At 55.0% G+C, this 16,434-nt stretch overlaps 1 protein-coding gene across 2 annotated transcripts in view; it reads left to right on the forward strand.

Moving 5' to 3' along the window:
* PRRX1 (paired related homeobox 1) overlaps nucleotides 1–3,102 on the forward strand; it is a 64,444-nt gene extending 61,342 nt beyond the window's left edge. The window contains exon 5 of one of the 2 annotated variants that reach the window (XM_075937007.2): nucleotides 2,139–2,276. Coding sequence is in view for 1 of the 2 variants with exons in the window: in XM_075937006.2 (XP_075793121.1) it covers nucleotides 2,139–2,277 (139 nt within the window). In the remaining variant the exon portion in view is untranslated. Of the gene's footprint in view, nucleotides 1–2,138 lie in introns of both variants that reach the window. The other variant, XM_075937006.2, reaches the window with a different exon arrangement.
* Nucleotides 3,103–16,434: the final 13,332 nt, after the last annotated feature.

A 16,434-nucleotide genomic window follows, 5' to 3' on the forward strand; every position in this document is an offset into this window, starting at 1 on the left:
GTATATTTCCCCCAAAGCTGTCCATCATTAATGCTAGCTCCACCTCTTTCCTGCAGTAGTTCCCTGCACCCGGCTGTGTATCTTTCCCATCCACAAAGTTAATATGTGTCAAAAGCAGTTTGAGCATTTGTAAAGACAGACCGCTTGGCGTATGGGCCTGCCCCAAAGGCTACTGGGAGTCAGTGGAACGGCTCCCCTTGTTACATAGATTTTGGATCAGTCCTTATGAGAGATGACTGGCGGGTCAGACGGGTGCTGTCCAGAGCATGGTAATCCAGGTGCTGATGATGCGTAGTGGCAGCCGTCTTCACACCCTGTAACATTTGTTCTCCAAACGGTGCTACAAGTTGAACCTCTCTAATCCGGCACTCTCTGGTCTGGCAACCTCTCTGGTCCGGCATGATTTCAGTTAGCCGAGTGTCCACTTTACATGGGTGTGGCCCAGTTTCCCATGGTCCCATAAAGTTTGCTTACAACCGCCAGTCCTGGCTCTGTGTTCTGTGCTGTTCTTTAGCTCTAATTCACCCCTAAATGTCTTCTCAGAGCCCGGTAAGCAGGGGAAGCGTTGGTGATGCTGCTAGACAATAGTGATCTCTCGTGGTCCGGCAAATTCTCTGCTTTAGCACCGGGTGCCGGGCTAGAGAGGTTCACTGTGTAGACGTCGTAGGTTACAGCTGTACGGTAGCTGTAAGAGGACGTTCCAGGTCCATGTTCGTAGTTACCGATGAGTGGGCAAGCAGGAAAAGGGACAGCAGAGAAAATGGAGGTGGGCCAGGGGGAATGAAGTGTCCCAGGAGGAATGCTGATAAGGCTTTCTCTGGTGAGAAAAGTCCTTATGCCACCAAAAGAGGCAAAGGAAGGGTTTTTCCTAGACATGGATGAGCGGCGGCAAATCGTTCCTGTCGTCTAGGAGACAGCGTTCCCCAGAGCTAAAGCTTGGCACTGCTACTGTGCCAGCCTCTAGACTGGGCGGCAAGACACGTGAGTGGTCGCAATCCGTTCTTGCTGTTCCTCAGTGGTGGCTTGGGATGAGGCCCAGTTTTCTCTCCTCGGCCTAGCCATTCGGGCGAAGGAACAATGTTCGCTCGTGGCCAGTCAGGCTTGGCGGGACTTGCCGTGCCAGTCAGGGAGTGGCGGCATGACCCGTCTGGGTCTTTGTGGAAGGATGAACTTTCTTGTGTCTGTGTTCCTGTGAAATGGGTCAGGGGGTTGCTTGGCCGGGCAGAGGGTCGAGGCCGGGTTACCTGAATGTTTCTGTCTCAAGCAGCAAACATGGCTGAATTGCGTAGAATCGGGGGAGCCGACAGCTTCCATGGAGAACTGGGTGGGGCCTCAGGCAAAAGGGGCGGGGTTGGCCAGGCAGCCTTCAGTACTGCCTGAACCACAGTGTTCTCCCCGTCCTCAGCCCTCAGAGCTGCTCGGAGCACACGGTGCGGCACTCCGGTGGCGATGTAAAGGACCCAGAGCTCCGTCTGCCACTGTGGTGGCAGCTAGGCACCTCAGGCCCCTTTGAATCCCAGGTCCTGGGGCAACTGTAACCCCCCCCAACCCACCCATTGGTGGGCCTGAACGTAATAGTCAAAGAGTCCAATTCCGACTTGTGCAGCCGTCGACATCACTAGCAATTCGGACTGTGGGCAGCACGCTGGTAGACCCTTTGTTTCCTTGCCCCCAAGATGGACCTGCCGTTGGAAAGACTTTCCACGCCAGACGTCAGGGGTGGGAAAGGCCTGTGTCTAGTCTATCTTCCTGGTAACGCAGGAACGTCCCTTACATTCGTGAGCCCGTACCCCAGGCCGGAGCACCCCTGAACTTTTGACAAAGGTTGGCTCCGGGTGCAAATTGTGCGTCTGTTGACTGTTTGTGATACGTTCTCCTGGGCTTCGGTCTCACAAACTGATCACTGTAGGCCTGGTTCAAACCTCCTTGACTGTCCCTGGAAAGTGCCGTTAGTCAGGGAGATCAAAATGTCCAGACATGGTAAGGAGCGTTGCCTCCCGTAAATGAAACATTCTACATCATGATGTAGGCCCATGCCAGCACCCACTCACCTAGCGACTGTTTTCCGGGTTCAGTGCAGCCTTGATTTGCCGCCGGATTCTGATTTTGGTTTTCCTTTTCTCCTCTTCTCTCCACAGTGCCATGGCTACCTATTCTGCTTCGTGTACCAACGCCAGCCCTGCCCAGGGCATGAACATGGCCAACAGCATCGCCAACCTGAGACTGAAAGCAAAGGAATACAGTTTACAGAGGAACCAAGTGCCGACAGTCAATTAAAGACTGTCGCACACAAAAGGGGAAAACACGATGACACCCGTCCTGCTTAGCAGTTCACTTGTGCTGAAAAAAACCCACCCCAAAATCCGGAACTGTTGGGACCAAAGCAGGAGAAAAATGAACTGCAAATTAGTTACGATGTTCCTCTTTCTTTGTGGGGTAACGCCACCACTTTGTGTCACGGTTATTGCTTCTGCTCAGTATACTAGGAGCTTCTTCAGTTAAGGACAAGTCCATCCTTGTTGTTTGTTTTATACGTGACTGCAACCTATACGTCGACCCAGCCTTTGAACTTCTCCTCCAAACTGGCCTGAAGGCCGGCACCAGGCCCCTCACCTCCTGTGCTCCACTCGTCCTAGAAGAAGGGGTTCCGAAGCCAAGGCCTGCTCCGTCGGGAGACCAAAATATCCTTCCAGACCAAGGCTGTAGCTACAAAATCATTTTCATTGGCCTCTGAGGAGGCTTTTCGAGCAACCCGGTGGGTTCCTCTAGTCCCGTTGCCTGGACCGGGTCAGAATTTCATTCACAGCCAGCTGGAGTTTAGAACGTATTCTCTGCCTTCTGATGACTTCGGGCCCAGCCTCTTTGAAAAGCCAAAGAACCGAAGACCTTTCTCAGGCCAGAGTGGGAGTCCACGTGAGGGCACTCGAAGACTGGGACTTTGCCTTACGCTTCTTTCTATGCCTTATGTTTTGTGCCACAGGGGAAGGGGTTGTCCAAACGCATTTGTTTTATATAGACTGTATATATTTATATATATAAGATATACACACAAGCTTGGTGGGTGTTTTTTATTCAACAAAATAAAAAGACATTGAAAACGTTCAGGATAAGTGTGTGCTCCCGTCGTGTTCCGAGAGGGAGGGATACGTCTCGGCGTAGCAGCTTCCCATTTATGGTCAGATGCTGCCCTCGACCGTAGTCATCGTAAATAGCGTCCGCTTAGAGAAAGTGTTACGTCTCGCAGAAGGCCAAAGCATGTTACAAGCGGCAGGACAAATACCTGTGTCTGGATTCAGGCAAAACTCAGGATCGGAGTTGCCCCAATCCCCTACTGGTCAGTATTTGGGGCTAGATCATCTCTTCCAAAATATAGCAAATGAGGCACAGCGGGAGGAAACATTGGGAGATTCCCGTTGTGGAGTGAGGAGGGCTTGATCCTCCAGAAAAGTGAGGACTTGGCACCTCCTGCACTTCCAAACTAGACAGATCTTGAGTAGTCTGCCGAAGACATAGGATTGTCCACGGGCTGATAGTTAAGGTTCTCCAGCACGGAGAGATCCCGCACCGTGGAAGTCCACGGGGAATGGCAATCCCATTGTGGGACTCAAACAGGGTGCAGGTTCCTATCCGATCCCCTTCCGCCTCCCCCCTTGTGCTCCACGCTGCTGGGATTTTGTGGTGCCTTCTTGCACTCTGGCAGAGCAGTCGTGGATTAGTTGAGGACTGAATTGGTGGCGACTAAGCCACCAACACCAGGTGCAACTGTGAAGCCCAACCTTACCGGAAGGTCCATTTACGAGTCCACACGCCATGCAGGACGGGAGACAAGCCTTCCCTCCTTCTGTCGCGAGTAGAATTTGCTCTTCGAAACAGATTCACATTTTAAGCGGACCAGCCTACTCCTCAAGTTTCCCATCTAGCTCTGCGGAGCTTCTGGGCTCTGGTTGGCAGGGTCCCGTGAACTTTGCAGGCGTTCCGGAAAGTTCTGTGCATGGCGTGGGGCTGTCCGAAGGCAGCCAGCAATCCGCTTCACCTTCCCCGCCGGCTGCCAGCCCTCGTGACTTCATTGGGATCTTCGGTGGGTTTCCTCAAGCCACAATTCCTGGAGTCACGCAACTGCAAGAAAACCTCCCTTTTCATGTCACATCCCCTCCCCCCAAATTGTAACCCTTGTGGCGAAAAGCTAGACGGGGTGACCCAAGTGTGAACAAAAGGCTCAAAAGTTAGGAAACAAAACTAGCCCAATATTAGAAGTGCCGACCCCCTGCAATACATGGTGGAGGAATGAACCAGACGCCTTCTTGAGGCCCCTTCCAGTTGTAACACTTTAAAGACAAACTAACAAGATGGTTTATTAGATGATGGGCTTTCGTGGGCCAGACGACCCACTATTTGATCTGAGGAAGTGGGTCTGACCCACGACAGCTCTTCATCTAATAAACCATCTTGTTAGTCTTTAAAGCGCTACATAGTCCTGTATTTTGTTTCAGCTACACCAGACTAACACGGCTGCATTTCTATCACTTTCCTTCCAGTTGTGTCTTTGCATGAATTCTTATTTTTCAGACAGTTTTAGGATTGGGGGGGGCGAGGGGGCTGACTTGTGATTTTTGATCATCTGGGGCTGACGCTCTTGTTGCGCTATCCAAAGTGCAGTTCTGTGGTTGGCACCGCAATCGACAACTTCCAGCGTTCGGCTCACTGCGTGGCGTAGACCTCAGGGCAAACGGAGCCAACGGTGGTCCAAAGGACTTTGACTGGCCTACACTCAGCTGCTTCTGCTGTTACCAGAGGGAGGATGGTCGTGCTAAACGTAAAGGGAAAAAAGTGAGTGTAGACACAACCAATGGGATATAGACACAGGCCGGGACTAAGACGTTAATTAGCCACCCTTTCCAGCACAAGTCTGCAGATACAGCATCAAAGGGGAATGGAGCAAATGTACAAGAAAGCATCAATACTGGAAAGCATTTCATGTTGTCGACCACTTTCAGGAGTTTTAGCAGAGCACTGCGAGTCACGACGCCTGGGTTGCGTTGCTGCTCCGCCACCGGCTCACTGTGTGTCCCTGGTGCTGTTATTTCACCTCTCCGTACCTGGCTCTCCTCCACAGAGTGATGGGGTGACTTGTACTGACCCGCCTCTCCCTGGGGATGTAAGGCGTCATTGATGGAGCTGTTCAGACGAAAGGAGGTGGTGCTTTAAGCAATGAATTTGGAGTTGCCTTTCCCAGCAGAGAGAGTGCTTCCAAGCAGAGCAGGAGGGACTCCCCGTCTAAATTAGAACCAAGAGCCATAGCTTCTGAGGCTGGACACTGGCATGAGTTGGAGGAAGTCACCAGAGGACAAATGCTAGCTGAGAATCAGGACCAAAGTTTTCAGCCAATGAAGGCTGCATGTTGGGGGCTTCCTTGCTCTTCCCCGCTTTTTGATACACCACGAGGCAGTGCTGGCAGGCAGAACCCACCCAGAGTGTCAGGTTGGCTATGCCAGCAAAGGGATCCATTTCTCACGCGGGCAGGAAAACAGCGTAGAAAGGAGGAACGCGCCGACTCCTGGTACCAGTTTCCCACTTGGAGCTCCCTGAATTGTTGTGACTTTTTAACTGAAATATGCCTGTGAATCCTGGAACCTAACGAAGGCCCCGATCCTGCAAACTCTTATGCACATGCTTAACTTCACTCGTGACATTGCATTACATGCCAGTGACGTTATGCACGTGTGTTAGTATATGAGGTAATGGAGCCACAGAAACGTCTCCACAGCCGGCGTCTTTATTCAGGTTGCGACCGCTTGGTAAATTTCCATCGCTTCAGCATGGGAATATCCCAACAAGGGCCAGACGCAAAACCGCCACCTCCTAAAAACACACCCAGCACCCTCCACCTTTCGTAATAAGAGCCCAGGGACAAAGCTTACCGACTGCAGGTTTGCATTGCTGACGACCTCAGCCATCGAGCAAGTTTCTATTCCTCCATGCAACAAAAGCACAATCGTCTGAGCACACGTGTTTATTCTGCATTTCATACAATTGTGGCATCTTCCAGCGTAACAGATTGATTTGGGTATAAACTTTTAGGAGTAAAAAACACTTCGTCAGATGCATGAGAGGAAAACAAAAACACTTTGGCTGCGTCTAGATTGGCATGATTTTGCGCATCTTGTCGCCTGTCTACACTGGCCGCGAGTATTTGTGCAAGAACACTGACTTTGTAATGTACAAAATCAGTGGTTCTTGCACAAATACTCTGACGCTTCCGCTCAGGGATAAGCCCTCTTGCACAAGTATTCTTGCGCAAGAGGGCCAGTGTAGACAGCCATGTTAATTTCTTGCGCAAGAAAGCCCGATGGCTAAAATGGCCATCGGAGCTTTCTTGCGCAAGAGAGCGTCTACACTGGCACGGATGTTTTTGCGCAAAAGCAAATCTTTTGCACAAAGGCTCATACCCGTATAGACACTCTCCTGCGCAAATACTTTTAACGGAAAAACTTTTCCGTTAAAAGTATTTGCGCAAAATCATGCCAGTCTAGACGCAGCCTTTGTCCGATGCATGAGGGGGGAAAAAACACTTCGTCAGACGTGTGAGGGGAAAACAAAAACACTTCATCAGATGCACGAGGGGTAAAAACCCACTTCGGCAGACGCATGCATCCGACAAAGTGGTTTTTACCCACGAAAGCTTCTGCCCAAACAAATCTGTTAGTCCCTAAGGTGCCACAGGATTCCTCGTTATTTTTGCAGATACAGACTAACCCGGAGACCTGTATGAGACATCGAAATATATATGCACATGGAGGGCCTGATTGTGAAGCCATGAAACGCTCCAAAGCTTTCGTAGAAGTTCCAGGTGCCGGGAGTAGATGTCGGGTGTTTCCTGGTTAAATCTTTGGGGTCACAAAGTTTGGGGACCCTTAAGGTAGAACATGTTCCTGCAGCTTCTCCCGCTGCTTGCTGTGCAAATCCCCATCTTTGGTCTGTCCAGAAACAGGGTGCTCGTGGACTATACAGAATTTTAAAGGGGGAAGGGATAAATCACGCGGGGAAGCCGATGAATTTGCTACAAACCAGGGGTCTGAGATCTTGGGGGGATCTGTTCTGCACAGAGTGTCTTGCTTTGTGATGTAACCTAGACGATCGGTGCGCTGGCCTCGAAATGGTCATTTCCCCACGCCCTACCCGCCGGTGGTCGGGCATCTTTGTCTGGAGAGAGCAGCGGGGCCGGGGTGCTGCGGGCGCGGCTGCCACACCAGCGTCCAGTGTCGCTTGTCTTCCCTGCTGGAGTCTGCAGCCTGCTCTAGTTTTACACACTGGATTGGCCGAGGGACATGGGCAGCAGGGCCGACAGCCTTGCTGGGTCCCTGGGCAAGAGGGAGGGGGCTACTCTGTGGCCCCAGAGAGGGCGGGGCCTTGGGCAGAAGGGGCGGGGCTTAGTGTTGCCCGGGGTGCCACACTGCGATTTAAAAGGCCTGAAGCTCCAGGCTGCTGTCCCCTAGTGGTGGCGTCCAGGAAGGCCGGGCCCCTGTGTAGGGCCGGGCCTCGGACTGTTGCCCCTTTTGCCCCCCGCCCCCCGTCAGTGGGCCTGCACCTCCGTCAGGGCAGTGAAAAGGCCGTGCCTGAGGGCCCGTGTAGACGCGCGAGGCCAAAGCAAGCGCTCCTGTAGGCGCAGTGGCTTAGCTACAGCAAGAGAAGCAACTTCTCCTGTGGGCGGAGGAGTCCTCTTGGCCCAGACTGGCCAGCCCTCTGAGGCAAGCTGGGCTCAGCCTTCGGCCTGCCCTCGCAGCCCTCAGCCATGGCCAGGAGCTGGCTCACGAGTGACCCCAGCTGGGGGTGATGAGGCCTAGGGAGAGAGACCCCCCTCCCAGCTGTGGGAGGCAGCAGGGAGCAGCTACTTCAACAGAGCCAGGACGTCAGAGAGGGGGAGCCCTGGAGGGAGGAACAAGGGGAGACACACACAGCCCGGGGGCAGCGCGAGGAAGTCAGGAGCAAGAGGCCCCCGGGGTGCACAGCCGGCTGGTGGGGGGGAGCCCAGAGCTAGGGCCCATGGCAGGAGCAAGAGGCCCCCGGGGTGCACAGCCGGCTGGTGGGGGGGAGCCCAGAGCTAGGGCCCGTGGCAGGAGCAAGAGGCCCCCGGGGTGCACAGCCGGCTGCTGGGGGGAGCCCGGAGCTAGGGCCTGTGGCAGGAGCAAGAGGCCCCCGGGGTGCACAGCCGGCTGGTGGGGGGGAGCCCAGAGCTAGGGCCTGTGGCAGGAGCAAGAGGCCCCTGGGGTGCACAGCCGGCTGGTGGGGGGAGCCCGGAGCTAGGGCCCGTGGCAGGAGCAAGAGGCCCCCGGGGTGCACAGCCGGCTGGTGGGGGGGAGCCCAGAGCTAGGGCCTGTGGCAGGAGCAAGAGGCCCCCGGGGTGCACAGCCGGCAGGTGGGGGGAGCCCGGAGCTAGGGCCCGTGGCAGGAGCAAGAGGCCCCCGGGGTGCACAGCTGGCTGGTGGGGGGAGCCCGGAGCTAGGGCCCGTGGCAGGAGCAAGAGGCCCCCGGGGTGCACAGCTGGCTGGTGGGGGGAGCCCGGAGCTAGGGCCTGTGGCAGGAGCAAGAGGCCCCCGGGGTGCACAGCTGGCTGGTGGGAGGATCCTGAGGCTAGGGCCCGTGGCAGGCACTGGGGGAGCCCCAAAATGAACCTGCTGGAGGCCTGGCTGACGGGAAGCCCCAGGGGAAGCAGCAAGAGAAGAGAAGCTCTGTGGGGGCTAAAAAGTGGGGGGCAAGTGGGGGGGAAGCCTCCAGCCAGCACTTTGCTGCTCTGCTGTTTCCCCAAAAGTAGGGGGGCAGGTGGAGGGGCAGTGGCAACGCATGGAGTTACTTCCTCCGCCCTTCTCCCCCGAGAGAGTCCTTGGGTCGGATCCAGCCCCAGGTTTGCCTGACTTGGGTCCCCCCCACTCCAGCCCCGTGAGGGAAGCATTCGGGGGGCTACAGGGCTGGAGCGCCAGCATTGGCTCCCCGACACTGAGCCTTTCCACAGCAGCCCAGTGGAGTTAGGTGCTCGAATCTGATTGGCTCGGAGCGCGTCTCTAACTCCCTGAGGCCACTTTGAAAAGCCTCAGACCAGGAAAAGCGAGTGTGGAAAGGCACGTCCAGAGCCTGAGGCACATTCAATGGGGCAGAGTTAATCTGGGGAAGGGGGGGTGACATTTTCTCAGGCTCCTGCAGGGCTAAATCCAGGCCTTTAATTCAGCGTTACCAGGCGTCAGTGGGGTTTCAATGGGAACGCTTAATCGGAAACACATGTGCACATGTACCGGGAGGCAGCAACATGAGACTTTTGCTTATGCAGCCTCTGCCCAGTAAGAGAATCCGACAGTCCCGGAAACACTCCGGAGAAACGTGCAATTCGCCTCGTGAAAACAGAGCCCCTCCCGGACAAGGCGTTCTGATTACACAGGTAAAACCTACGCAACGGGCCGAGGGAGTCCCCACACACAGGGCAGATGCTACACAACAGGGCTGAACGGCACATCTGTCCCGAGAGGGGGCGTTTCACAACTTGCTCCTCCCGTCTGATCCCCTCGAACTTTTGGCTTCTCCCGGAAAAGGGGGAAAAAAACGGAGACAGATCCGTGTGTTGCCTGTTCAGGCACATGACGCCACTTTGTGACACGGGGCATAAGCACGGCCAGACGGGGTCAGACCAAAGGTCCACCCAGCCCAGTGTCCTGTCTGCCAATCATCAAGCGTTCCCTCCCCTGTCACCCATTCCCAACTTCTAGCAAACAGGCGAGGAACACCATCCCTACCCATCCTGTCTCATAGCCATTAATGGACCTGCCCTCCATGAATTTATCCAGCTCTCTTTTGAACCCTGATACAGTCTTGGCCTCACAACATCCTCTGGCAAGGAGTTCCACAGGTTGATTGTGTGCTGGGTGAAGAAATATTGTTATGGCCAATGACCTCCCCGGGCAGGTCATGTTTTAGAAAGCCAAGAGGCCACATTGCTAGCTAGTATAATTCCTCTGGCGTTGGTGGCGTTACTCCAACGGAGAACTTAGCCCCAAGGCACCTCCATATCTGGCTTGCTCTGGCAGACCCCTGGAATGCATGTGAGAGCGCCAGTGTTTCTGGGCGGGCCATGTGTAGCAGGGGGTGGGGAGAATGTCACCTTCTCCAATTTCCTGGCACTACCACTGGCTTCCAGGAAAGCTTTGAAGAGCTGCAGCTGCGTTCAGCAGTTCTCTGCCAGCTCCTCTTGGCTGGGAGGCGCCCTGTCCCGGCCTGTCCCACAGATGGTATTTCCCTCTGATCGTGGTGCACGCAGGCGGGCTGGGAAGAGGCCGGTCTTGGTTTCCCAGAACTCTTCGCCTGCCAGGTTCACAAAAGACAGTGGGTGGCACTTTCAAAAGTCGGATCCATACACCTTAGTCATCAGAGGAACGGCTGCCTGGCATCCGGTCGCTGGATACCCCACGAGAACCCGCCGCTTGGCTGCAGCTAGAATTCCCCCCATGCACACACTTATCTTGGAAAGAGGGGGAGGCGCGGAGGACGTCTCCTCTGGCGTCTCCTACTTGGCTTCTCTCCTTCCAGGTGGAGATTCAAGCCAAAGGAGGCACTTTTGCGTTTGGAGGCAGGGGAAAGCGTTACAGACCTGTCCTGGTTTCTCCCTAGACGGGGTGTGTGGCAAAAGGGCTCCTTTCTGAACCCCATCCTGACTGCCCAAGAAGTCAGAAGGGGACCCAAGATGTCCCTCTCCACGGGAGGAACAAGCAACACAGTGGCCCATTGGGGAGGACTCTGACTGGGGTTGGAGAAGCCGACGAGCAAGGAGCTGGCAGGGTCATTCTGGCAGGCACATCGGGCTTGTCTGTGACGGAGACGCTGGCCCCGTGGATGTAAGACAGCGGCCGCTGCTTCGGGATTCCTGTTAAGGCGGGCAGGCCTGGGAAGAACGAGAGCAAAGGAGAAACAGACCCGTTCCAGACTCAGAGGAGGGTCGGCGTGTTTGGAGGCTCGGCGCGGTGGTTGGGTTTTGTAGCCCGGCGGCTGGCGCGTGGCCGTACTCTGCAGTGACGCTGTGCTGGTGGGAAAACACAGCCCTCTGAAAACAGCCATCAAGGAGCTCAAAAGCCCTATTAGCTTAGGAAAACACTAAGCAAACATGCCCAGGGTCGCTTGCCGTTGGGCTGAGCTTGCCGTCAGCTGCGCGGCGCTCTGCTGTGGACATGAAGGAGGCCTCAGCCGCAGCTTGGTTTCTGAAGGGATTTTCGGCGGACGCCACAGGATTTGAACTCCGGGTGTGGGGGGGTTTGAAAGTCGGTCACAGGGTCGCTGGGCCTCTCAGGGGAGCCAGGGCCAGCCCCGGGCGTGGCACCGGTAGCTCACCTCCCCAGGTGGAGAAAACGCGCCAAGTCACACGACTGGGAGGCCTTCCCGGGTGGAGTTTAGGCCGACGCTTGTGAGGAGCTAAGAGAGCCTGCAGGCCGGACGCCTGGAGTTGCGGGGAGCCCTTTGAAGGAGCTGAGGAGAGATTCTCCGAAAGGAGGGGTGAGGCCGACCTTGGACTCCGCTGTGTCTGGTTTGGACGTGGAAGGGTTGGACTGGAACCACTTCGGCAGAGAGTCACATCCGGCCGCTACCCAGCAGCCAGCTCGCGTGAGGGGAAAATGGCGCCAGGCCTAACCTGACGCAGACCAGGTCGGCGGCGCGGCTCCTGGCTCCTCAGGGCACGTCCACACGGCACTACCAGACCTGCCACTGGCCTGCGTCAAGGGGGATGGGGTGGGTCTCAGGGCCCAGGGTCCCGACCAAGCCCTAACATCTATGCTGCAGTTTTTAACCCCCCAATCCCAGTTGTGGCTCTGAGACTCGGTGTCCGGGTTTTTTATTGCCGCGTAGCCTCCACCCTGTGCGTCTAAGCCACTTGTGCCATGAGGATTTAGGCTTCTAAATCAGATAGGTGCTTTGGGGAGTTTTAGCTGCGCAGAGACTGCTGGAAAAACCCGTCCTAGGCTTTGCCACGGAAGTAGCCCAAGGGCTGAGCTCTTCTGCCATCCAGACACCGCAGGTCAGATCTCCTTCATACTGCGTCTGCTTCCCTGTGCTTGGTCTCCAGAGCGGTAGCCCGGTCTACAGCCCCGCATGCCTCCATCCCCCTTGGATGCAACCCTGCGGTTCAATCACGAGTCCCCCTCGCTCTTCGTACCGCGGCAGCTCCTGCCCAGGGAGTGTTTGAGCAACAGAGCGGCACGGGAGGTGCTTTCTGGACCCGAGGAAGGAGTTCTCCCACTGTGGTCCCACACCGCGCCGGTCAGGGAAGAGCTGCCCAGAAATCCCGCCTGCCTGGAGAACTCTCGCCCACACGCGCCCGACCCCATTCGCGAGCCGCCGGCGCAGCGAGCACGCTCTGACCTTCCATAGCTTTGAGCGTCGCCCCTACGCTGGCACAATGCCTCGTGTATCTTCAGCACCCTGAAGGAGCCGCCGTCTTCCAAGGGCTGCGTCTTTCCCTGTGTCTATTTAGGGCTTGCTCACTTCTCTTACGAGGCATCATTTTTGCCTGGTCCGAATCTTAGATGCTTGTCTCGCCCCCATTCCCAGAGTATCACAGTTGATTCAGCTGTAGCTTGTGGCCTGCTACGACCCCTCGCTCTGTTTGTGCAGGGCCCCTTCCTAGACGGTCGCTTCCCAATCTGTGTGTGTGACACGGATTGTTCCTTCCTAAGCGGAACACTTAGCACTTGTCCTTATTGAACGTCCTCCTTCTGACCTCAGGCCACGGCTGGGTTTGAATTATGACCCATCCTCCCAAAGCGCTTGCAACCCCTCCCAGCGTGGTAGTATCTGCAAGCTTGCAGACATGGACTCGATGCCACTATCTAAATCCATGGGGCTCAGACTTTCTGGCTCATGGCCCCCGCCCCCCGCTCAAGGCAAACCTTTCCACAGACCACCAGCCAACCGCCCATGATTGGGGGTTCTGTCCAGGCGGCTGGCTCCAGGAGAAGGCTGAGGGTTGGGGGGAGGAGGTGATTACAGGGGTGATGGGGCTGGGAGGAAGGGATGGTACAAAAGCGGGGAGGGGGGAGTTGGGAAGACTAGGAGTCTGGATATGAGGAGGATGGGGGGTGTTTACCAGGCTCTGTGCCTCCCATGTCCCAGGCTCCGCTGCCCTGCTGCTCCCATTGGCCATGATTCCGGCCAATAGGAGCAGTGGGGAAAGCCCCGGTCGACAGGTTCCTGGGCTGCTGTTCCCGCAGTGGGAGGCAGGGGGAATAGCAGTGCACAGAGCCACCTCCTTCCCTGCAAGCTGGGCCCGGCCCACGAGACTCAAACTTCCTCCCCAGCAGCGGAAATCCCAACTTCATGGGGGAGGGGGGGTGTCGCAGGGGGAAGGGGGAGCCCTGAGCCCACCTGCAAGATGGTCGTGGACCACTAGAGCTCCAGAGACCACACTCTGAGAGCCACGGACCGACATCGTGGATGAAGATAGTGAGCAGAACCAGACCCAGAACTGACTCCGTGGATCATGACTCTTGTGGGAGGGTCTCCTGGAAGCCCCAGCTCCCGGATTCAGGTGATTATTCCCTTCTCCACTTTCTTGTCAGAAGAAATTGAGTTTCTAGGACGAACGGTTGTGAGGCACAGTGTGAAAACGGGACCCCCCTAGAGAACCAGACACAAGAAGGCAAAAAAAGGATCCCACAAATGACTGACATGGAAATCTCAGGCTATTTAAACACATGTTATGATCTGGGAGGGGGGCAGGGACCCCTGACTCAGGATATTTGAATGCCTGAGGATTGTCAACCTGTGGAACTCCTTGCCAGAGGAGGCTGTGAAGGCTAGGACTAGAACAGAGTTTATAGAGAAGCTAGATAATTTCCTAGTGGTTAGGTCCATAAAAGGCTATTAGCCAGGGGATAAAATGGTGTCCCTGGCCTCTGTTTGTCAGAGGCTGGAGAGGGATGGCAGGAGACAAATCGCTTGATCATTGTCTTCGGTCCACCCTCTCTGGGGCACCTGGTACTGGCCACTGTTGGCAGACAGGATACTGGGCTAGAAGGACCTTTGGTCTGACCCAGTACGGCCGTTCTTATGTTCTTATGTACCATAAAGCCGTCTCCTAGCATGTGCCCTTGTACAGAGATTGTGAAATGCGGGAAGCTCTGCGCTATGACTCACTCACCCCCTGCCATCCCTGGCTGGCAAACCTGCTGCTTTTGGGGGGCAGCATTTATGGGGACCGCTGATTGTCATTCCCTCGTCTTGCCGGGGAGAGTTCGGCTCTGCAGACTTGGCAGCTTCAAACAGAAAAAGAATCTGTCTTTAATTTTCCACGTTGGGGGGTGGTGTTTCTTGCGCGACAAATAGATCCATTTCCAAAGGCCTGGCGGAGAAGCCAGTGGGAGCAGGGGGGGCTCTGCAGTGGTTTATGGGTTTAATCGTGGCATAAGCAGAAGAGACAGCCCAGAGAGGAGCTATCCGCCGACAGGCAATCTTCCCGTGGCGCCACGCAGCTTACGGCCTATGAGGAATGTATTTTGGTTGGACTCAAAGGAGCAATAGCTCAGTCCACTCCATGCTCATTTACTTTTAAATGCATCGCTGACAGTGGTCACGTGATTGGAGTGTTAATTTCGCCAGCGTCGCTCTCATAACAGCCTGGAATCCCCTTTGGCGTCACTCAAGGGCCCCAGGGTGCTCTGGAAATGGGAGGGGAAGTTGATGGTGTGAGTGTCGTTCTCCTCTTTGGAAATGGAGACGGGTGCAGGGTTCTGCGCCCGCCAGCGGGGAGTGAAAGGCAGGGACAGCAGAGGGACGCGGAGATGAAGAAGGGCCAACCCGTTACAGGCAAAGAGCCAGAATAGTTGCGCATATAGCGCAAAGAGCCAGGGAGGAAAAGTTGTCAAAAAAAAAAAAAAAAAGGACTGTCCCTTTAAGAAATAGGTTTAAAGGCTTTTTGGCCACATCAGGCTCCCATCAGCCGCCGCTATCTTGAAGATGCCATTTTGAATGGCCGTGCCGAACAGCACAGAGAGCCACACTTTCGGGGGGGGAAGAGCCGCATGCGGCTCACGAGCTGCGGGTTGGCCATGGCTGGCATAGGCCAAAGACCTGGAGCTCCGCCAGTGATTCCCAGCATGCTTTGCACAAGTCTCATCTGGGCTGATCCTGCTAAGTGCATGGAGGAGATAGACCAGCCTTGGGCAACCTAGGCCAGAGAGTGGGCTGCATGAATGGCCCTTCTTCATCTCCGCGGGCCTCGAGATTACCATCACCAAGACGGTTTTCGTGCAGGTCACTTTTGGAATAGAAAAAAAATGATGCAGATGGAAACCAGCAGAATTTGGCAACCCTGCAACAGTTAACAACATCTCGTGGCTCCCACAGAGAACCCTGATGGGCCACGGGGTGCCCACCACTGAAATAGACACAAGGAGACGCGCCTCGTAAATATCACTACGCCTGGGCGATCCGAATGCAAAGAGCTCCTTCAATGCCGAAATAGCAACACGTGGTGTTTTGCAAAGTCCTCCTTGCAAGCTACTGCGGGCCAGTGTGTTTAAACTGCCACATCATTCCCCCAAGGTCCTCCCAACACCATCAACGTGCGGGAGAACAGTTTAAAATAGCAGCATGCGTGTGCCTGAAAATATGCTCTCATGTGTGACTCTGGCTTCGGCCACTGTAGTGAAACAAAATTTTTCCCAGCGAGAGTCAGTAGCATCCAAGTGTGGCTCAGGATGTACCGTGGGTTGCAATAGAAGCCAGGATGCACCACGGAAGAGAAAAGTCAGCAGCGTGATTATTTTTTTAATTAAAAGAAAATATATTTGAATATTAGTAATACCCGTGCACTGTTTGCCTTCATTCCAACAAATTAGCTCCTCTTTTAACAGACCAGTGCTTATCCAGGACACGCATCTCCCCACTCCATACTCTCACACAACTGCATGCCCAGAACAGTGTTTCCTCTAATTTGTTTCCCATTCATGTGCGGAATAAATTTTGTTACATGCACCGAGGCATGTATGGCTGTGCACCATCTGCTAATAAGCTGGTCAGAACCAAAATCTCTCCTGGGTTGCCATCTAAGTGCTCAGCTTGCAGGGAATGCTGGTACAGTCACACATGTGCAAAGGCCACCACTAAAACAACCACACATGCATGTGCATTCACACACACACACACACACACACACACACACACACACACACACACACACAAAATCTTACACATATACATAAACACACATCCTGACTGAGGAAAAGCATCACTGTTTAAGACAGGGGCAGGCAATAATTTTTGATGGGGAACTGCCCCAAGATTTTGGTAAGTGGTCAAAGGCGGCACTTTTCTAGGGAGGGGATATGGGGTCTGGGACGGAGCTTGCTGATTTTTCCATGTGGTTCTCCACCCTGCAGGGATGGGGGAGGCTTCCAGGTTTTGGCC

This window comes from Pelodiscus sinensis, chromosome 9 (assembly GCF_052426305.1).
Source record: "Pelodiscus sinensis isolate ZL-2025 chromosome 9, ASM5242630v1, whole genome shotgun sequence".
Taxonomy (NCBI): Eukaryota; Metazoa; Chordata; order Testudines; family Trionychidae; genus Pelodiscus; species Pelodiscus sinensis.